The 23,707-nt window shown below is 41.5% G+C and overlaps 1 protein-coding gene across 1 annotated transcript in view; it reads left to right on the top strand.

Annotated features, from left to right (window-relative positions):
• mcc (MCC regulator of WNT signaling pathway) overlaps positions 1 to 23,707 on the top strand; it is a 128,450-nt gene that overhangs the window by 42,478 nt on the left and 62,265 nt on the right. The window contains exons 4-5 of the mRNA XM_078396341.1: positions 15,604 to 15,717; positions 20,881 to 21,023. Of these exons, the coding sequence (XP_078252467.1) occupies positions 15,604 to 15,717; positions 20,881 to 21,023 (257 nt within the window). The remainder of the gene's footprint in view (positions 1 to 15,603; positions 15,718 to 20,880; positions 21,024 to 23,707) is intronic.

Below are 23,707 nucleotides of genomic sequence, written 5' to 3'. Positions count from 1 at the left end.
TTTGTCCTGGACATTGCTGAATTTTATGTGTTCAAAGTAATGTCCAGTAAAGTGGAAATTATTCTGTCATGCTTTAGACTTGCCTTGTTGATGTTGGAAAGTCTTTGGGCAGTTATGTAGTGAGTCACTGTCCAGCATAGTTAGCCTCTGACATGCTCTTTTGGTCACAGTACTTATTTTACTCCTTCAACTGAGTTTCTGTTCAGGATGTTATCTGGTAGGTGATTCAGTGTGGATAGCATAGTTGAATGTCGGGGATACGTGGTTAGGTTCTTGTTGGCGATAGGCCTGGCCTGGCACTTGGGGTGGTACATGGAGCCTGGATGTTGTCCAGGTCTTGCTGCAAGCAAGCATGGACTTGTTTCACAGAGTTACAAAATTGCAGTTAGGTTAGGTAATAAATGCAGGCCTTGACAGCAATGACCACATCTCCCAAAAATAATAATTATAAACTGGCATTGGCAGTTAATGTTGAGTAAATGCCACAATGTTACTGTCTATACCTCCAATAGGTTTCATATTTTCAGAAGAGTTAAAATGATAAAATGCTACATAATTTCATTGTCACAACTGTGTTTCTGTTGTGCTGTATGAAATAAATTGATGCAGTATAAAAGAGAAAGTTATTTGAGTAAATATGAGCCAAAATCTCTAAGTCAATACTAGTGAACTATCTCCAATGAAAATCTGGCAATGATATTCTTTCCCTGTGCGATATTAAAATATTTCCATCTGTTTCTTAGAAGCACAACCACTTAAGGAAAATTGGCTTTTTAAGGGGAGGTGAAAGAGATCCAGCCCAACTCTGGAGAGAGGGGTGAATGACGTATTCAACATGCCATATAATTTTCGGAGTGGAGCTGAGCGACTCACTTTCTCCCCTCTTACCCTTTCTTAATTGCATCTTAATTTGGAATGGAATTATAGTACAGTGTATTTACATCCAGTTTTAATATTATTTCTTCTATACTTTTATCCTACATGAAAATGTCTTGTAATTTATCAGTGTAAAAATAAATTGCCACAAGGTCTGGACCGAGCCCTGTTTCATCACAGAAATTAGTAGTTTCATGACAACGGTCTCATCTAAGTAATTACAAGTGAGTGGCTTTGGTTTGATTTATTATTATTGTCATGTGTCTTGACAAAGAGTGAAAAGCTTTGTTTTACATGTTATTTAGTTAAATTATGCCATACACAAGTATAAGTGGTCATGGAAAGAGAGAAATAACCAGAATGCAGAATATGGTGTTGTAGCCACAGAGAAAGTGCAGATTAAAAGGTAGGTTAAGATTGGCAACGAGGTAGATTGGAAGATTGGGAATGAATCTTTTGCATGTGACAGGATTGTTCAAAAATCTGACAACAGCGGGGAAGAAGCTGTTCTTCAATCAACATCGACTTCTCCAACTTTAGATAGTTCCTCTGTCCCTCTCTTCCCCTCCCCCTTCCCAGTTCTCCCTCTATCTTCCTGTCTCCACCTATATCCTTCCTTTGTCCCGCCCCCCTGACATCAGTCTGAAGAAGGGTCTCGACCAGAAACGTTACCCATTCCTTCTCTCCTGAGATGCTGCCTGACCTATCTATCTAATCATGATACATTGCAATCAACTGAAAATGTATATCTGCCGCATATGCATGAGGAATTAGATCCTGCTTTGACAAGGTGCATTTAGGTGCCTTTAGTTTTGTTAATAAATTGGTAAATGGAGGTACGGATTAATAATTTGATGGTGCATGATTGGGTCATAAACGAGTATTTTAAATTTAAATATGGGTTATTATGAGAGTGTGAAAGAAGTGTTGTTAGGAGTAAACTGGCAAATTAGGTTAGGAGAATGATTAATTGAGAACCAGCAGGAGATATCATATCATATCATATATCATATATATACAGCGCGGAAACAGACCCTTTGGCCCACCAAGTCCGCATCACCCAGTGATCCCCGCACATTAACACTATCCTACACACACTATGGACAATTTTTACATTTACCCCGTCAATTAACCTACATCGGAGGGGATCTGTTGGAATGTGCAGAATGAAACATCCCAACAAGAAAGAAAAAATCCGGGGGTGGATCAGCATCTTTGGTTAATCAAAAAAGTTTAAATTAGTATCATATTTGCAGAATAAACATATAATTGGGCAGAGACAGATGGAAGCCAGAAGGTTAGCTAAAGAATGTAAAAACAACGAATGACTGAAGATTAATATGGAAGGGAAGATGAAAGAATTTTAATGACAAAAGAAAATTGAAGAATGTTAACTTAACTGGAAAACTTAAATGAAGAATTTTAAAATACGGATTCAAGAAATTGAAAAAAAATGGTGGCGTAGCATGACATCAACAGAACTGGGCCCTAGTGAGACCGCACCTGGAGTACAGTGTGCAGTTTTGGTCTCCAAATTTGAGAAAGGATATTCTTGCTATTGAGGGCGTGCAGCGTAGGTTCACTAGGTTAATTCCCGGAATGGCGGGACTGTCGTATGTTGAAAGACTGGAGCGACTAGGCTTGTATACTCTGGAATTTAGAAGGATGAGAGGGGATCTTATTGAAACATATGAGATTATTAAGGGATTGCACACGTTAGAGGCAGGAAAAATGTTCCCAATGTTGGGGGAGTCCAGAACCAGGGGCCACAGTTTTAGAATAAGGCCATTTAGAATGGAAATGAGGAAAAACTTTTTCTGTCAGAGAATTGTAAATCTGGAATTCTCTGCCTCAGAAGGCAGAGGAGCCCAATTCTCTGGATGCTTTCAAGAGAGAGCTAGATAGAGCTCTTAAGGATAGCGGAGTCAGGGGGTATGGGGAGAAGGCAGGAACGAGTATGATCATCCATAATCACAATGAATGGTGGTGCTGGCTCGAAGGGCCGAATGACCTACTCCTGCACCTATTGTCTATTGCCCCTATGAATTGCCGGTAATGTGTCGATGACTGGTAGAATCTGAGGAAATTTAATGGAATATTTGGAAAATATAATGGGATTATCAGAGGATTAGTGTAAATGAGTGCTTGATGGTCCACGTGTTCTCAATCGGCTGAAGATTGTTTCTGTGATGCATAACTATAAAATAAAGGCAGGCCAAAATGTGAATACAGTAAGAGTTTCTATTGATCTTCAAAAATAAGACCTGGTCCTATAGAAAGCGAGTTTGGGGAATAAATAATAAAAAATAAAGAGATGCCAGATGAATTAAATAAGCATTTTGCATTGATCTTCAAAAGGGAGGATACATTTAACAACCCAGATATGGATTAAATTATGAAAATTTGACTGGTCAGGGAAGTGATAGCAGGTTATGTGGACACGTCCCGAAATACAGCACGCTATGTCCAGCCCCTCCACCCTTCTTGCTTTCTTCCCCCTCCATCCCTGCAATCTGTCTGAAGAAGCGTCCCGACCCAAAACTTTACTTATCCATGTTCTCCAGGGAAGGTGCCTGACCCTCAGAATGACTCCAGCATTTTGTCTCTTGTTTCTAATCCTAAATTCTGATGAACTTCCATCCTAAGAGTTTAAAGTGAGTAAATAGTGGGCGAGTTGATGCATTAGATTTAATTTTACAAAATTCCCCAGATTTTTCAAGGTTTCCTTTAGCTTAGAAAATAATGATTGTAAGTCCTTTATTCAAGAATGAAGACGGGCATTAGGTAGAAAGCCCTAGGCTGGTTAGCTTAATTAACATCTGACATAAGGGGAAAGTTAGAAGCTGTTATTAAAAGCATTTTAGTAGGACATTTGGAAAAAATTCAAGTAACCAATGTGGTTTTGTAAAAGATCAATTGTGCTTGAACAAATGTGCCGTGGATAAAGGGAACTACTGGATATACTAAGATTTCAAGATGTCATTTGAAAAGGTGCCACATCAAATGATAGCTGGAGAGGGGTAACATGTCAGAATGGATGGAAGATTGGCTGAATAACAGGAAACTGCAGGCAGAGGTAGATATTTTTTTGGTCAGTGGGATATAATATGCTGCGCTTTGACATTTTACAATTTATTATCAAAAAGTTGGATGAACCTTGGTTGCTAAATTTGCTGATGATGCTGTAGTCAAAAGTTTTTAAAAGATCAGGACAGAAGAATGTACATTTTTTTCAGCTTGAACAAGCATTTAGAGATTGCTAATACAAGAGGTCAATGATGTTTGAAGTTCTCTGAGAATGTTAAGTAAATATAAGGAGACAGACAATTTAATTGAAAGCACAAATTTCATGTCATAAATCACAGAATTATGCAGAAGAACAAGACTTTCAAGCCAGCCAATTACTAAGGCTCCACAGTTAACGAGATGATAGTTTCAGTTGGACAAGCTGAAAGCAGTTTGCTTCCTTGAGTGATTGTTCTTTCGTGGGTGTATAAAAGGAAGTGGAGCGGACGTATGGAGGTGAAGTGCAATGTGGAGAGTAAGTACAAGGCATTGGTTGGAAATGCCACGTGGAGTCAAGTGTGAGGTCTTGGCTTGAAGTGCAGTGTAGAGAGTAAGTGCAAGGCTTTGGCTCAATAGAGGGTGACTAATGCCATAAGGCACCATCTGTTTTTTTCCCCATAAACTTTCTATGCTCTTGTGCAGTAAAGGTGGCAGTTAGAGTAGTTGTAGGCTCCTCCTACAGGATGTGGGGAATCAAGGAGACTTCCAGTGTCCATGAGGATGACACCTGTGGTTGGTGGCCCAGCTGCAGATCCTTGCAGACCATGTTGGGCAACTGGAGCAACAGCTGGATGAACTCATGATCACCTGGGGGGAGGGGGGGAGAGGAGATCACAGATAGATAGTGATGTGGTTACATCTGGATATAGTGCAGAGAGTAGGCACAAAGTACTGGAGTCCCCTGTGGACACTTCTATTGACAGCAGGAATGTCATAGAAACATAGAAAATAGGTGCAGGAGGCCATTTGGCCCTTCAAGCCAGCACCACCATTCATTGTGATCATGGCTGATCATCCACAATCAATAACCCGTGCCTGCCTTCTCCCCATATCCCCTGATTCCGCTAGCCCCTAGAGCTCTATCTAACTCTCTTTTAAATTCATCCAGTGAATTGGCCTCCACTGCCCTCTGTGGCAGAGAATTCCACAAATTCACAACTCTCTGGGTGAAAAAGTGTTTTCTCATCTCAGTTTTAAATGGCCTCCCCTTTATTCTTAGACTATGGCCCCTGGTTTTTTCCTGCATCAAGCTTGTCCAGTCCTTTTATAATTTTATACATTTTTATAAAAGATCCCCTCTCATCCTTCTAAATTCCAGTGAATACAAGCCCAGTCTTTCCAATCTTTCCTCGCATGACAGTCCCGCCATCCCGGGGATTAACCTCGCTGGACGCTGCACTGCCTCAATAGCAAGTGAGACCTTCCTCAAATTAGGAGACCAAAACTGCATACAATACTCCAGATGTGGTCTCACCAGGGCCCTGTACAACCACAGAAGGACTTCTTTACTCCGATAAATAAATCCTCTCGTTATGAAGGCCAACATGCCATTAGCATTCTTCACTGCCTCCTGTACCTGCATGTTTACTTTCAGTGACTGGTGTACAAGGACACACAGGTCTCGTTGCACTTCCTTTTTTCCTAATCCGACACCATTGAGATAATAATCTGCCTCTTTGTTCTTGCCGCCAAAGTGGATAACCTCACATTTATCTACATTATACTGCATATGCCATGCATCTGCCCACTCACTCAACCTGTCCAAGTTACCCTGCAACCTCCTAGCATCCTCTTCGCAGGGCACACTGCCACCCAGCTTTGTGTCATCTGCAAATTTGCTAGTGTTACTTTTAATTCCATCATCTAAATCATTAATATATATTGTAAATAGTTGCGGCCTCAGCACCGAGCCTGGCGGCACTCCACTCGCCACTGCCTGCCATTCTGACAGGGACCCAATTATTCCTACTCTTTGTCTCTTGTCTGCCAACCAATTCTCTATCCATGTTAATACCCTACCCCCAATACCATGTGTTCTAATTTTGCCCGTTAATCTCCTGCGTGGGACCTTATCAAAGGCTTTCTGAAAGCCCAGATACACTACATCCACTGGCTCTCCTTCATCCATTTTACTTGTCACATCCTCAAAAAATTCTAGAAGATTAGTCAAAAAGGATTTCCCCTTCATAAATCCATGCTGACTTTGACCAATCCTTTTACTGCTATTCAAATGTCACGTTATTACTACTTTAATAATTGACTCCAACATCTTCCCCACCACCGATGTCAGGCTAACTGGTCTATAATTCTCTGTTTTCTCTCTCACTCCTTTCTTGAAAAGTGGGATAACATTAGCTACCCTCCAATCCACAGGAACTGATCCTGAATCTATAGAACATTAGAAAATGATCACCAATGTGTCCTCGATTTGTAGAGCCACCTCCTTGAGTACCTTGGGATGCAGACCATCATGCCATGGGAATTTATCAGCCTTCAATCCCATCAGTCTACCCAATACTATTTCTTGCCTAATGCAAATTTCTTTCAGATCCTCTGACCTTTGGTACATCTGGGAGATTGTTTGTGTCTTCCTTAGTGAAGACAGAACCAAAGTACATGTTCAACTCTTCTGCCATTTCCTTGTTCCCCATATTAATTTCACCTGTTTCTGCCATCAAGGGACCCATATTTGTCTTTACTAATCTTTTTCTCTTAACATACCTAAAATAAACTTTTACTATCCTTCTTTATGTTCTTGGCCAGTTTACCCTAGTACTTCATCTTTTCAGTCCGTATTGCCCATTTTGGTACCTTCAGTTGTCCTTTGAAAGTTTCCCAATCCTCTGGCTTCCCGTTACACCTTTTCTTTTAGTTTTATTCCATCCTTTAACTTCCCCTTGTCAGCCACTGTTGCCTCTTACACCCCTTAAAATCTTTCTTCCTCTTTGGAATGAGTGATCCTGCATCTTCTGGATTATGCCCAGAAATTCCTACCTTTGCTGTTCCACCGTCATTTCTGCTGGGATCCTTTTCCAGTCGACCTTTGCCAGCTCCTCTCTCATACCTTCATTGTCCCCTTTGTTCAACTGCAACACTGACACTTCTGATTTAACCTTCTCCCTCTCAAATTGCAGATTAAAACTTATCATATGGTCACTACCTGCTATCGGTTCCTTTACCTTGAGTTCTCTTATTAAATCTGGTTCATTTGACAACACTAAATCCGGAATTGCCTTCTCTCTGGTAGGCTCTGGTACAAGCTGCTCTAAGAATCCATCTTGGAGGCACTCTACAAACTTCCTTTCTTGAGGTCCAGAACCAACCTGATTTTCCCAGTCTACCTGCATATTGAAATCTCCCATAACCGTGTGTATTGCGTGCAGGTCTGATTGCCATGTTACAGGAAGGATATGGAGGCTTTGGAAAGGGAACACAAGAGGCTTACCAGAATGATGCCTGGATTAGGGGATATTAGTTACAGGGCTGGACTGACTTGGATTGTTTTTTCTGGAATGCGGTTGAAAAGAGGTTTCAGAGGTTGCGGAGAAACCTGTTTGAAGTTTATAAAATTATGAGAGACATAAATAGGGTAGACAGAGTGGAAAAATTAAGTGAGAGGAGCAAAATTTAAATGAGATGTGCGGAGCAATTTTTATTTTTACACAGTGGTGGTGATGTTTGAGGCAGATAAGATAAGCATTTTGGAGACTTTTGGATAGGCATATGGATATGCAAGGAATGGAGGGATTTCGATTATATAAAGGCAGTTAAGAGATGATCTTGGCATCATATTCAGCACAGACATTATGGGCCGAAGATCCTGTTCTTGTGCTGTACTGTTCCTTGACTTGAGAAGTCATTGTGGCATTTAAACTGAAATAGATATATCTACAGACTTGGAGGAATTAAAAACTCCCCTCAGTCCACCTAAACTTACCTAGTCTCCCGGTTGCTCAACATTTTAACTCCCTCTCCCATTCCCACACTGATCTTTCTGTCCTGGGCCTCCTCCTTTGTCAGAGTGAAGCCCAGCGCATATTGGAGGAACAGCACCTCATATTTTGCTTCGGCAGCTTACACCCCAGCGGTATGCACATTGACTTCTCTAACTTCAAGTAGCCCTTGCTTTCCCTCTCTCTCCATCTCCTCCCCTTCCTAGTTTTCCGACCAGTCTTACTGTCTCCGACTACATTTATCTCTGTTTGCTTTGTTGTTACCTTCTCCCAACTGACAATGATCTATTCTACATTTTCCATGATCCTTATTCCCTTTGTCCTGTTTTCACACCTTACTTCCTTATCGATACACTTCCTTATCTATGTACTGCCCACTCCCCTGACATCAGTCTGAAGAATGTCTCAACCCAAAACCTCACCCATTCCTTCTCTCCAGAGATGCTGCCTGTCCTGCTAAGTTACTCCAGCATTTTGTGTCTAACTACAGACTAAACCAGACCTTCATGAAATAAAGGAACAATGCTACAATGTAACATTCTCCTAATTCTTCTTGTTGTCTTTTGGGAATTGCCTAGTTTTGCTGGGATTCATAGTCCTGGAGGCCTGATAAATTGAAAACAGCCGGACTGTGGCCGTCTGGATGCAGTCAGATAAGAAACTATGAAACATCTCCTCTGTCATTCAAGGGCTTAACGGCAGGAAGAAGCACTAGTTGTTGTGAGGTAGAAGACAGTAAAATATATATGTGGTGAGATTTCGTATACAGACCCATGTCCCAAGTTGTAAGGAACCATCAGTTCTATTCTAAAGATAGACACAAATTGCTGGAGTAACTCAGCGGGTCAGGCAGCATCTCTGGAAATTTCTATGGTATAAACCAGCATCTGCAGTTCCTTTTTATTACAATCAGTTCTGTGCTCTTCTACGTCAGATTGGCCTAATACCAGTAAATAGGACGTGACACAAATGGTGAAGTGGAAAATGGAGGTTGTAGTGTAACAATAAAAAGTCCAGCTGCAGCAAGATGATGATGAACAAAATAGGTTGGACTAGACTACAATATTAAAGTGATGCTATCTCACTGAAGGAGAACAGTGAAGCTGGAAGATGAGTTCCGGAAACTGGTTTTAACAACTTACAGAACTCTCAGACACATGAGAACAGTGACACCTGAGGACTGGTTCTGGCTGATTACTGCGCAAACACCTCATAAATGGTTATCTAATACTCAGAGGGGCAGCATTAGAAGAGCAAAGGGAAGTAGGAAGCCTAATTGAGATTGATCTCCTCATGTCTTCATGTGTTGTACAACAAGAAAGCTGTAAGTGATTTTAATTTACTGTAATTAAGAATTTGAGTAAAGCTCAGTATACATTACACCAGTTGTCAGAAATATATGTAATGGTAGTGTGAACTTGGCACAGCAATGCCAAGATAGAGAGGAAAGTAAGATTTCTGGAGAACATAAGGATGCTACAAAGGGAAATAGATATGTTTGTCTATAGGGCAAAGAAAATACAAAATAGTCAATTTTGACAGGAACATTTTTCTTTAACAAAATAAAATCGTGAGAGAATGCAGAGGGATCTGGCTGTTCTAGTGCTTGATTCTCACGACTCGTGCAGGGGCAGCAACTAGTTTGGAAAGCAGACAAGATGCATTATTGATGGCGCTGCAATGCTGGGAACCTGGTATGCGTCTGTGTCCTTCCTGTCATGCATTGCTGTCCTGGGCACCTGTTTGAGGGCCTCACACACTGCTGATGCTCCCACAGCAATGGAATGGTAGTGGTGATCCTATCACTGAATGGCGTGATGTGGAGTGAGCCACAGCAATGTGCAATGGCTTCCTGGGAGAGCTAGTGTAGTGTGGCTGGAACAAGTGATGTTGCTGCTCAGCGTTGAGGAAAGATTAGATAGCGAACTTTTAGGTATAATGACCTGTAATGAGTGTGTCAGAAGCAAGATTTAAGAATGGCATTTTGCATTTACCCTCATTTTTGGTTAAAAAAAACAAAATTGCTGGAATCAGTAGGATAAGCATCATTTGTGGAAAGGGAAACTGGTAACATTTTAGATCAAAACTCCCCTCATTGGTAAACTGGTGCTATTAAATTGCACAGGGAGGGAGAGGGATGCATAGGACGAGCAGAATATCTCTGAGAGTGAAGCAAATCTTTAATGTGTATTCTTAGTGGTTATGTGCTTGTGTTCCAAGACAACGCTAAGATGGAAAATAAATTGCAATAGCAATGGAAGAAATTAGCAGGAGGCCAATTATAGTGGAACTGTGATATGAAGGTAAAAATAAACTGCTGGAAGAATCAATTTTTCAGATTGGAGGCTTGTGGTCGTGGTGTGCCGCAGGATCGGAGCTTGATCTCCTGTTGTGTCATGTATATTAATGATTTGGATGACAATGTGGGTGGCATGATTAATACATTTGCAGATCATTCCAAGATTGGTGGCAATGTGCACAGTAAGGAATGTTGTCTATGGTTACAAAAGGATATTGATTAACTGACAAAATGGGCTAAAGAATGGCGGATAGAATTTCTCTGACATGTGCAAGATGTTCCATTTTGTGTAATCAAACCACGGCAGGGCGTGCACAGTGAATGGCAGGGCCTTGGGAAGTGTTGTTGAACAGAGACACCTCTGGGTACAAGAACATAGTTCCTTAATGTGGCAACATTGGTAAATAGGGTAGTGAAGACGTTGTCTTATACGCTTAGTTTCATTGACTTGCACTGAGTTCAAGTGTTTGTACAAATCATTGGTTAGACTGATAGAGAGGTTAATAAATGTGGTGACACTGGTGGGCTCAAGTCTGTTTATTTAAATGATAAACTTGGATGAGTGCATGGAGCTATGATGTTATGACCATCACAGAAACATGGAAGTGAAAGGGACAAGACGGGCAGCTTAACCTTCCAGAGTTTTGATGTTTTAGGAAGGGAAAAGAGGTGGAGGAGTTACATTATTAATCAGAGAATGACACAGTGGCACTCGGAAGGCATACTAGAAGATTCATCCACTGAGGCAATATAGGTAGAGCTCAAATATAAGAAAGATGCAAATACTCAAATGAGATTATAAATGATTATAGTCAGCGGGAGACAGAGGAATAGATATGTAGACAGATCGTGGAAAGAGGGTTTGTCCGCTGAAGTTGTCTGGGTAGAGCTTAGAAATAAGAAAGGTGCAAGTATTCTAATGGCATGGTTCTATAGGCCCCCAATAGCAAGCTGAAGAGCAGATTACATATAGAGGATGGTAGCCACTTCTGGAAAGTTAGATCGCATGGGATCCAAGGAGAGATAGCTCAATCAGTAGACACAAATTGAAAGTAGACACAAAATGCTGGAGTAACTCAGCGGGTCAGGCAGCATCTCTGGAGAGAAGGAATGGGTTCGAAAATTGGCTTCATGGAAGGAAGCAGAGGGTGATGGTGGAAGGTTGCTTCTTGGACTGGAGGCCAATGACTAGTGGTGCCTCGGGGTTTGGTTCTGGACCCGTTACTGTTTGTCATTTCTATCAATGATTTGGATGAAAACATACATGGCAAGATTAGCAAGTTTGCAGATAATGCAAAAGTGGGTGGTTTTGCAGATAGTGAAGATGTTTGTAAAAAATTGCAGCAGGATCTTGATCGATTGGCCAGGTAGGCTGAGGAATGGTTGATGGAATTTAATACAGAGAAACGTGAAATGTCACATTTTGGGAAGTCTAACATGGGCAGGATCTACACAACAAATGGTAGGGGTCTGGGGAATGTTGCAGAGCAGAGGGACGCAGGGGAGTGCAGGCACATGGTTCCTTGAAGGTGGAGTTGCAGGTAGATCGGGTGGTCAAAAAGGCTTTTGGCACATTGGCCTTCATTAGTCAGAGCATTGAGTACAGAAGTTAGGAGGTCATGTTGCAGTTGTATAAGACATTGGAGAGGCTGTATTTAGAGTATTGTGTTCAGTTCTGGGCAGCATGCTATGGGAAATACGTCATACTGGAAAGGGTAGAGAAGATTTAAAAGGTTGTTGCCAGACTAGAGGGTCTGACCTTTTGGGATAGGTTAAGTAGGCTGGGACTATTCCTTGGAGTGCAGAAGGATGAGGGGTGATCTTACAGAGGTATATAAAATCATGAGAGAAATAGATCGGGTAGGCGCATAGTATCTTGCCCAAAGTAGGTGAGTCAAGGACCAGAGGACACAGGTTTAAGGTGAAGGGGAAAAAATTTAATAGGAATCTGAGGGGCACCTTTTTCACACAAAGGGTGGTGGGTGTATGGAACAAGCTGCCAGAAGAGGTAGTTGAGGCAGGAACTATCCCAACATTTAAGAAACAGTTAGACAGGTACATGGGTAGGACAGGTTTGGAGGGATATGGATCAAATGCGGGCAGGTGGGGCTAGAGTAGCTGGGTCATGTTGGCCGGTGTGGGCAAGTTGGACCGAAGGGCCTGTTTCCACACTGTATCACTCAATAACTCTATGACTCTGTTACCCAAAGGTGCCAAAGCAGGATTGTCATAGTCGGTGACTTTAACTTCCGCAATATTGACTGGAATTTCCTCACTACAAAAAGCTTAGACGGGGTCGAATTTGTGCAGTGTATCTGAGATAGTTCAACTTGCGGAGGGGCTATTTTGATCCTTGTATTGGGAAAGGAACCTGGCCAGATGACTGGTGTTTTAGTGGAAGAGCATTTTGGGAATTGTGCGCACAACTGATCACGGGCAGCACAATGGCCCAGCGATGGAGTTGCTGCTTTACAGCGCCAGATACCCAGCTTCAATCCTTACTATGGGCGTTAACAGATGTCAGTAAGTGGTGCACTGTAAAACGTGTTATACTTCTCTATCATAGCTTGTATTGTTTGTAATAGCCAAAATCTAACAGCTCTACGATTGCTCATTTACACAACTTGTTCAGTTCTTTCGGAAAATAATTCTCTTGGCCTTTTAAAAAAAATTCTCATTAAAACTTCAAGTCTGCAATGTGTTTTATAAACTCAAAATTGTGCATGCTACTGCAATTGGACATTTGCCAATGGGTTGTCTTAAGAAATTTCTCATACCTTTCTTAATTTTAACATTGACCATTAGCTTTTCCCAGCTTTTGGGTTGTGGCCCAATTCTTTGCCCAAAGCCGTGTCTGAACTGAAGTTCAAGTAACTTTTGAGAGAGGTCAGTGCAAGTGCACATCAATGCACATGATTCAGTCAATCAGCTTTGTTGATTAAATGTTCTGGTAATTTTAATTATTTGAAGAAGAACTTGTGTTTGTTATAAAATTACTGTAAAAATATCTGTAGAAAACCCCCCCACAGATTTGTGTCTTTTCATCAGCAGTTTGTGTTGGATAAATTTGAGAAGGTAGATTTTGTCCATTGCTTTTCTTATTATTTCAGAACAACTGTCCTCCTGAGATATTTGTTCTGGGTTTGAAATGAAATGCAGATAAGTTACATTTTGGAACCTCCAGTTAAGCTATATGAGAGAGGAGAAATGGATACACCAGATAATTGCAAAACATAATTTTTTTTTGAAATCCCAAGAAGTTACAAATGCTGCTAGACATGGATGGTCCAATCCACAAGTATGCTACTGAGTCATATTTTGCATTCAGCCCTCTGATTTGATTTTAACATTTCTGCCAAACATACGGTTAACATTCTAGGGTGATAGTGGATCAGAGAATTTCTGTTTCCGTCATCACTCCCGCTCTTCTTCCCAACCCACCAAATGCATTGCTGGTAAATTTGTTGTGTGTTAAAGTTTTTTGCTAAAATCCTAGAATCACATTTTTAGGACTGTCCTAAGAGTAGCTAACCCCTATTCACTGCCTCAATATCAGTTCAATTCCAGTTATTTGATATCGTTTGTGGCTGTAGGTTATCAAAGGATAGATATAGATGCTAGCAATCTGAAACAAAATAAGAAACACTGCAAATAGATCAACACATGCTTTATTGTGGTTCTCTAAAATTTTGGTTTGCACTGCTCCTGTGATGAACCTTGGGATGCTTCACTGTAAAGATACTTACTGATTATAATCATTTTGATTTGTCATTCCATATTTGTACCTTCGTCTTGTAACGACACTGTAGCATTATTACTAGTATTAGTTGACATTACAATCTCCACTACAAGTATAAAACTAAGCACAGAATGTATCACATTAAAATGGTAATGGTTCAGTTATCCTCAAATTCTAACTTACTTCACCTAATTATAAGTACTCGCCTGCTTACGAATGCCCGACTTATGTAGCGTTTGGGAGACCGACGAGATTGCTGGTATCTCCCACATTATTCCATGATGTTCACATTTCTGACTTGTAAACTGCACTAACACCACGGATAATTAACATTCAAAACATTGTGCACTTCTGCACTTTCTGTCCAAAAAACTAACAGCGTTACTCAAAAATTAATTAAGTTGGCAGTTATGTCAATATTGTGGAACAACACTTAGAATAATCAGTTTTTATCTCAGCAATTCTCTTATCAATTATGCATTGATATATACTTCTATGCCTGGTAAGTTAATGTGTTCCAGGTTTATCAGCCATGTTTCATAATTTAAAAAACAATTCAGAGGATACCATAGAATTTATCGATGGCTCATTTGTCTACATGCTGTCAGCTCAAGATATACAATAGTTCACGGTTGATGCTTCTGTATCTTCACAGGGCAAATAGTACCAGTCAGTGTATGTGGTTCTCGCCATTGAAAACAAACATAAAAAGGAAAGCTTTTTTAATTTAAGCGGTGAACCATAGAGCTATAAACATAATGTACCATTCTATTAATTAGATCTGTTGATTAAGTCAATTAAAATTGAAGTTTTACTTATGTTCTCCAATTAAAATCCACAGTAATGGTTTGATCTGATTCTGAGCAAGTGGAAGCTCCATATCCTGAATTTTTAAATTCTTTCTGACTTTAAATGTAAAGGCTTGTCGACGGTATTTGCGTGATGAAAAATTGTATGCTGTATTTGTAAATTATTTGGGAACATTTGCACAAACGTTCGTTAACTTGCCTGGTTTAAAATTGTTTGAAGTATTTTCATCCTGTCTCAAACGGGGGTTTACGATACAAGGTCCAGAGGAAGTATGTGGGAGAATTATTTTCACCCACTGGGTTGGCTGCAATCCTGAACAGAGAGGGTGGTGGAAGAGGCTGAGATTCTTACAACATTTCAGCTGTATTTAGAAGAGCACCTAAGTCTCCAAGGCATAGAAGGCGACAGGTTACATAGAGGAGTAGAAGGAGTGGAAAGGAGCTGAATGGTGAGACAGAGGTTTGCCTGTAGCCCTTGCTCTGGCAATGGAGGCTGAGGACAGATGGGTTGGTTTGGGCAAGGGAATTGAAGTGCCTGAAAACTGGTCCATAGGATAGACTAATTATCTGCTTTGCTGAATGCTTGCGCTCTGTCTGCCTGGGCCAGCTGAAGCTCCCCGTTGTTAGCCACTTCAATTCCCCTTCCCAATCCCATACCAACCTGTCTGTCTTTTTGCTCAAGATTCCAGTATCTGCAATTTCTAGTGTCTTCAGTTAAATTCATGTTAGCTCTTTCTACTTTTATATATGTTGCCTGACCTGTGTGTTTAGAGCAATTTCTGTCTTTAATACAGATTTTTAGCATCTGGGTTTCTTTGACTTTCATTTGTTCCTTGATAAAGCTGCTTTCTCTTTCACCAGCTACATTTAGCAGCTCTGGCATCATTAAAGACGGACATAGTTGATCTCAATAAAAGACTCCAGCATACAGAACGAGAGAAGGACTTGTTAGAAAAAAAGCTGGCTAAATCCCAGGTAAGCTAAAAGCAAAATTGAGTTGCTATTAATAATTAACAGCACAAACTATTCAGCAAGCTACCGTGCCAATAATACATATAAAATGTGAAGATATTTAGCTGGAGAGACAAACTGCAGATACTGGAATCTTGAGCAAAACTAAGTGGTGGAGGAACTCAGCAGGTCAGGGAATGGACAGGTTATGTTTTGGGTCGGGCCCCTTCTGACTAATTGCAGTAGGGATGGAGAAAGGTGGAAAAAAGAGCAAGGGCAAATTCTGGCAAGTGATAGGTGAATATAGGTGAGAGGGATTTGATTTGCAGTTGGATGGAGTAAGTGACAAAGGCTAGAGGTCAAAAGGAAACAAAAAGGTGTTAGTTCAAGAGAGGAGGAATGAAATGTAAAGCCAGAGAGAGGAATGTGGGTGGATGGAAAGAGGAGGGAGGGGAAAAAGTAGCGATAAGTGGAAAATGGGGGGGGGGTCTTGGGAATGGGAAATGAATATACAAAGGAGGGCAAAGGATCAGCATAATGTAGGGAGTGGGAAGATGGTGATAGAAATGGAAGTGCACCGTGGTAGGGTTTGGGAGCATAGGAAAGAAAGAGAGGATGGGGCATATTGCTTGAAATTGTAGAATTCAATGTTCATACCATTGGGTTGTGAGCTATCCAAGCAGAATATGAAGTGCTGTTCCACCAGTTTGCGTGTGGCCTCACTCTGGGAATGGAGGAGGCCAAGGACAGAAAGCTTGGTATGAAAAGGGGAGTTACAATGGTTAGCAACCTGGAGATCCAACATGCCTTGGCTGTTTGATGCAATTAATATTATGAAATATGATTATGGAAATGAAAATAGTTACAAATTCGATAGTATATAGTGTCTTAATGTGGCATATTGGTTTGGATTGGGCAATATATGATTTATTCGTAGGAAATGATACTTGAGATGTTGGCCTACATATATGAAAGATATGTGCAGGAAATTGTGAGAAGTTTGTGCATATGACCAACTGCTTGGAATGTGCAGAGAAAACAGATTAAGATTCAACATGAAATATTTTTGCATACGTGAATGCTGCTTGTTTAAAATTTGCACAAACCTACTATCTTGAACATAAGATGGCGGCACCGCGGTGCAGCAGTAGAGTTGCTGTGTCACAACGCTAGAGACCTGGGTTCGATCCTGACTACGGGTGCTGTCTGTATGGAGTTTGCACGTTCTCCCTGTGACCAAGTAGGTTTTCTCTGGATGCTCCAGTTTCCTCCTACATTCCAAAGAAGTGCAGGTTTGCAGGTTAATTGGCTTCTGCTAAAAAAAATTGTTCCTAGTATGTCGGATAGTGTTAGTACATAGGTGATTGCTGGTTGGCGTGGACACGTTCGGCCGACGAGTCTGTTTCCACCTCTTATCTCTAAACTAAACTAAATAAATTTTAAATGGAGATTTCCCACGAGAATCAAGTTTGATCACTTATATAAATTGAAAGGCATTTCGCTGTCAGTGTGCAGCTGGTGTTCGATTTCACGCTGTACATCATGTAGATGAATGTTGATATTCCTGACAGAAGCAATCAAGTAATTAGTCTGCTGTGCCACCTTTATTTGGCATAACTTAACAAATCAAAGATGGCTTCTTGACCTGGAATTTGTACACCCATGATCTACAATGGAAAGTTAGGGTTACATTATATTATGCTTTTGTGGCTTTATTATGTCCATGATCATTACAATAAAGCTGGCCGTTTCATGTCCTAGTCTATGCTGGCTCACAAATCAATCCCATTTCCCTCCCCCCCCCCCCAATTAATTTTCACTGTAACTTCTCTCCATATTCCCCTTAATCCCCCCACTCTCCTTAATTCCCCAACACAAGGCAATTTACAGTGGTCAAATAAGATAGCAACCTGCATGTTTTGGGAATATGGTAGGAAGCCAGAGCACCCAGAAGAAACCCACATAGTCACAGGGTAACATGCAAGTTTCACACAGTGCCAGACATTGGTGAGGCGGGAGCTTTACGACCTGCAACATTGTCCTGTACTAAATGCCTGACAATTGTTGAAGTACTTTGAAGTTTTCACATTATTATATGTGAAATGTTAGAACAAATTTCAGTAAAAGATGATCTTATGAACATAATTGTGTTACAGTAAACTTGTGTGTTAGTGATTGGGGGATGAATATTGGCAAGGATACTGGGGTTGACACTTTCATTCAGTTTCTCCCCTCCAAGTATGTCAGATTTTACTTATCTCCATTTTACATCACCTCAAGAAATATTTAGTCCTCCTTGTAGCAAGCACCACCACTCTATGCCATCAGTCTCTTCTCACCTCCACCCTATCAAACACATTCCCATTTGTTCTATCTGTCCCTCTTTTTTGCTTTAATTTAAATTTTGCTTCATTTCTAATTTTAATCAGCTTTGTCGCTCTCACCATAGATACTACCTGGTATTTCCAGTATTTTCTACTTTTATTTCAGACAACAGTCGGTGACTGGCAGGAATTGTGGCAAGAATGCTGTCACCTGACATTAAAACAGATTAATGATCAATGGAGCCGGTGTCATTTTCTCACAGTAGCATTTTGGTTTTGCTGATTTGTTGGGGAGCAATTGATAAACTACCATGATGACCCGAGAACAGTGGCAATGACAGCCCTGAAGACAATTATCTCAGATTACAAGCAGACAGCACTTAGACCTTAAGAATTTGTAGCCTATTTATCAGAAGATGCATAATGCAATAGCTTTCTTCTTTTGGATGTGATTAATTCTAATAATCTGTATGAAGGCTTGTACAAATTAATGCTGAATTCTTCCAGAGTTCTTGACAAGGGGCAGATTATCTGGCACATTTTAAAATTCATTTAGCATTTGCTTGGATAAACTCATCTGTTTTCTTATGTCACCTGGCCCGTTAAAGTCTTTACTCAGACATCTGTGTGAGTAGGATAGTCCGTAACCTCAAAATCATCCCTGCACCCTCTGGCAAGTTGATAGATGTCCAATAATTTCTGACTCCGAACCCCAATTCCCTCAGATTTGGCTCCCTGAATTCTGCCTCATGTTTCACCACTTACAGATCCTTCCTTTATCCCGTCCTTCAGAATACATAGTGAATGCACTGGTTGCTCCCAGTGCAAGGTTAAACAAAGTTCTTTATTGCTTCGCAGGTCACCAGTTATTGTGGTGCTTGAAATGAGGGTTAGATTGATGATCATTGGTTAAAGTATGTACACACAGCCTCCTATTATTCCATACTGTTGCCTGCATATAGCAAAACCTTCAGTGCACTTTGGAAAAACTTGAAACTTGATGATGCAGCTATTCTGAAAAATACCTCTGCACAGATTTGGTTTTCAAATTAATTGCACCACTTCCTGCTGGTAAAATTTATTTCATTTATAAGCACCATAGGCTAGTTTTCATGTTTCGTTCACTTTATCGGGCCTCTAGCTGTCAAGTAATGTTTAGGACAGCAATCATGCAGAGCAACAGATTATGCCAATTTTATATTCTGCCATTTTTTCAAAATATGGGTGTGAGTTATGGATAAGAGGTGGGGGCGGGGCCACTTTTTCAGATTTCTTCCCCCTACTCCAATCGGCCTGAAGAAAGGGCCCGACCCGAAACATCGTTTGTCCATTCCCTCCCCAGATGCTGACTGACCCGCTGAGTTCTTCTAGCACTTGGTGCTTTTGCACTTTTCAATTGGATATTTTGCCACTTGATACTGAGCATGACATTGAAGTTTGTTTTAGTTTAGTTTATTGTCATGTGCACTGAGATACAATGAGAAGCTTTTTTGTTGTTTTACAAGTGTAAGGTATTTTGTTTTATGTGGAAACATCATAGATTTATTTGGCAATCTGGTTGAAGCACTACTCTAAAGCAAGTTGAGTGATTTTTTATTTATTTATAAAATTACCTTTAACTTTGAATGTTACCCAAAAGTACTCTATTGTATGAAATTATTCTTATAATGTAACAGAAGTTCTTAATTAGGTATTTCGGATGACAATGTTCAATCAGCAGCTAATGAGAAATCACTTTAAAATGGGGCTGTAGGATTACATACTCAAAACTAAGGCAAATTATGAATCTGAATTACAGGAGTTTTTTTTAAGTTATGGAACTTCTCAACCAATTTGGCACAGTGGCACAGCAGTAGAACATTATTAAAAATATTACTCTTTTACCTCACAGTGCCAGAGACCCGTGTTCGATCTTGACCTCGGGTGCTAACTGTGTGGTGTTTGCACATTCTCCCTTCGTTTTTCCGGTTTCCTCCAACATCCCAAAGACATGCAGGTTTGTAGGTTAATTGGCCTCTGTAAATTGCCTCTGGTGTGGAGAGTGGATGTGAAAGTGTAAGAAAATAACTGCAGATGCTGGTACAAATCGAAGGTATTTATTCACAAAATGCTGGAGTAACTCAGCAGGTCAGGCAGCATCTCAGGACAGAAGAAATGGGCGACGTTTCGGGTTGAGACCCTTCAGACTGATGTCAGGGGGGCGGGACAAAGGAAGGATATAGGTGGAGACAGGAAGACAGTGGGAGATCTGGGAAGGGGGAGGGGGAGAGAGGGACAGAGGAACTATCTAAAGTTGGAGAAGTCAATGTTCATACCACTGGGCTGCAAGCTGCCCAGGTGAAATATGAGGTGCTGTTCCTCCAATTTCCAGTGGGACTCACTGTGGCACTGGAGGAGGCCCATGACAGAAAGGTCAGAGTGGGAATGGGAGGGGGAGTTGAAGTGCTCAGCCACCGGGAGATCCGATTGGTTAATGCGGACTGAGCGCAGGTGTTGAGCGAAGCGATCGCCGAGCCTGTGTTTGGTTTCGCCGATGTAAATAAGTAAACATCTGTAGCAGCGGATGCAATAGATGAGGTTGGAGAAGGTGCAGGTGAACCTCTGTCTCACCTGGAAAGACTGTTTGGGTCATGTGAAAGTGTGCTAACTAATGTGAACGGGTGATCAATAGTCGGCGTGTACTTGGTAGGCTGAAGGGCCTGTTTTATCCCTAAACTCGTTCTTTGATAAAATTGTTTTCTGATTGTGGGTTAAAGTAGCTATGCTTCAAGATCTGTCGGTTGAAAAATTAGCCTTATTTAGTGTATTAGTAAAGTGCAAACTTGATGCGCTTTTTTTCTCACCGTGATAATTGTCTATTCAGTGTGAACAATCTCATCTGATGAGCGAACATGAAGATTCGCAGGAAAGGACAACATTACGCTATGAAGAACGCATCACTGAACTTCACAGTATAATCGCAGAGCTAAATAAGAAGATTGACAGGCTGCAGGGAACAACAATAAGGTGATGTATATTGAAATACCAATAATGTGTTTTAAAGATGCAAGCTTACTGTTGTCTGATTCAGTCTTTCTCATAGGATTACTAAATACTGCAATTTCTAAGGTTGATTGATCATTGGCTCTCTTTGGCTAATGACTCTTCTTCAGTGTGGATGGACTTGCAAGAAGAAAACCACCTCCTTGGACAAATGTCAGCTGACCAACGACGTGAGCGAGTTGAACTGCAGGTTCGATAGACAGAAACGTAACCCCTCCCTCCCTCCCCCACCCACGCCTCCCCAACCACCACTTCACACCTACTTACAGCCTGACTCCAGTCTGCAAAGACTGGACCCATCCCCACCCACTCCTCCCTAATCACCACTTCACACCCACTTACAGCCTGACTCCAGTCTGCAAAGACTGGCCCCTTCCCCCCCACCCCCTCCTTGCTGCCCAACATCAGTCTGGCCACTTCTCCATCACTAACAATAGCCATTGAGGAGATGGAAAAGCTATTCAGGAGACAGAAAAGCAGGAAATCTCCAGGACTGGACAATGTTTCCCCCTCTACCCTCAAGCTCTGTGCTGAACAACTGGCACCAGTCTACACAGACATTTTCAATCGGTCTCTGCAAACCTGCACTGTCCCTGCCTGCTTCAAAGTCTCCACTATTGTTCCCGTACCCAAAAAGCCAACGATCAGAGGTCTTCATGACTACAGACCTGTCACACTGACCTCTAATCATGAAGACCCTTGAAAGACTTGTGCTTGCCCACCTGAAAAATATCACAAACCCTCTGCTGGACCTCCTGCAGTTTGCATTCTAGGCAAATAGATCAGAGGATGACGCAGTCAACCTAGGCCTGCACTTCATCCGCCAGCAATTAGACCACCAGGGGACCTAGGCAAAGAATTTTGTTTGTTAACTTTAGCTCTGCATTCAACACCATTGTGCCAGAGCTACTACACTCCAAACTCTCCCAGTTGACTGTGCCTGTACCCCTCTGTCAGTGGATCCTTTACTCTCTCTACACCAACGACTGCACCTCCACAGACTCCTCTGTCAATCTTCTCAAGTTTGCAGACGACACAACCCTGATTGGACTGATCCAGGATGGGGAGGAATCTGCCTACAGACAGGAAGTGACACAGCTGGGGTCCTGGTGTCATCGCAACAACCTGGAGCTCAATGCTCTTAAGACAGTGGAATTGATTGTAGACTTGAGGAGAGCTTCCCCTCCCCTCCTCCCACTCGCAATCAACAACACCACAGTCACATCTGTGGAGTCATATAAGTTCCTTGGAACCATCATGTCCAGGGACCTTAAATGGGAGGCTACCATCGACTCCACAGTCAAAAAGGCCCAACAGAGGACCTGCGGCAGCTGAGGAAACACAATCTGCCACAGGCAATGACGGCCCAGTTTTATACTGCCATCATAGAGTCTGTCCTCACCTTCTCCATCATGGTCTGGTTTGGCTCAGCCACCAAGCATGACATCCGGAGGCTGCAGTGCATCATTCGATCAGCCGAGAAGGTTGTTGACTGCAATCTTCCCCCCATCGACGAACTGTGCACTGCAAGGGCCAGGAAGAGAGCAGGTAAGATCATCTCTGACCCCTCTCACCATGGCCGCAAACTCTTTGAAGCACTTCCCTCTGGAAGGCGACTCCGGACTGTTAAATCCGCCACAGCCAGACATAAAATCAGCTTTTTTTCCACGAGCAGTACTACTCAAAAGCCAAAAGTCTGTAGCCTCCTTGTGCTCTGGTATTTTATTTCATTCTTCACATGTTTAAATTATAATGTTTTATTTTTAATTGTCTACTGGGTATCGTTTTGTTACTTGCGAGCAAAGCACCAAGGCAAATTCCTTGTATGTATACATATATGGCTAATAAAATTTATTAAATTCAATTAGTACCAATATTAAAATAAATGAAAAGGTTCATAATTTTGCCAAAATTAGTAAACATGACATCTCCATGTTTGCGGATGACATGAAGCTGGGTGGCAGTGTGAGCTGTGATGAGGATTCTATGAGGCTGCAGGGTGACTTGGACAGATTGGGTGAGTGGGCAGATGCATGGCAGATGCAGTATAATGTGGATAAATGTGAGGTTATCCACTTTGGTGGCAAGAACAGGAAGGCAGATTATCTGAATGGTATCAGATTAGGAAAAGGGGAGGTGCAACGAGACTTGGGTGTGCTCGTACACCAGTCACTGAAAGTAAGCATACAGGTACAGCAGGCAGTGAAGAAAGCTAAAGGCATGTTGGCCTTCGTGGCGAGAGGATTTGAGTTTAGGAGCAAGGAGATCCTACTGCAATTGTACAGGGCCCTGGTGAGACCGCACCTGGAGTATTGTGTGCAATTTTGGTCTCTTAATTTGAGGAAGGACATTGTTGCCATTGAAGGAATGCAGAGTAGGTTCACCAGGTTAATTCCTGGGATGGCGGGACTGACATATAATGAAAGAATGGGTCGACTGCGCTTGTATTCATTGGAATTTAGAAGGATGGGAGGGGTTTTATAGAAACATATAACATTCTTAAAAGATTGGACAGGATTGGACAGGCTAGATGCAGGAAAAATGTTCCTGATGTTGGGGGAGTCCAGAACCAGCGGTCACAATTTAAGAATAAGTGGTAGGCCATTTAAGACTGAGATGAGGAAAAACTTTTTCACCCAGAGAGTTGT

The sequence above is a fragment of the Rhinoraja longicauda genome, chromosome 3, assembly GCF_053455715.1.
Source record: "Rhinoraja longicauda isolate Sanriku21f chromosome 3, sRhiLon1.1, whole genome shotgun sequence".
NCBI lineage: Eukaryota > Metazoa > Chordata > Chondrichthyes > Rajiformes > Arhynchobatidae > Rhinoraja > Rhinoraja longicauda.
The sequence above is the reverse complement of the archived record's forward strand: the minus strand, read 5'-3'. Positions and strand labels throughout refer to the sequence as shown.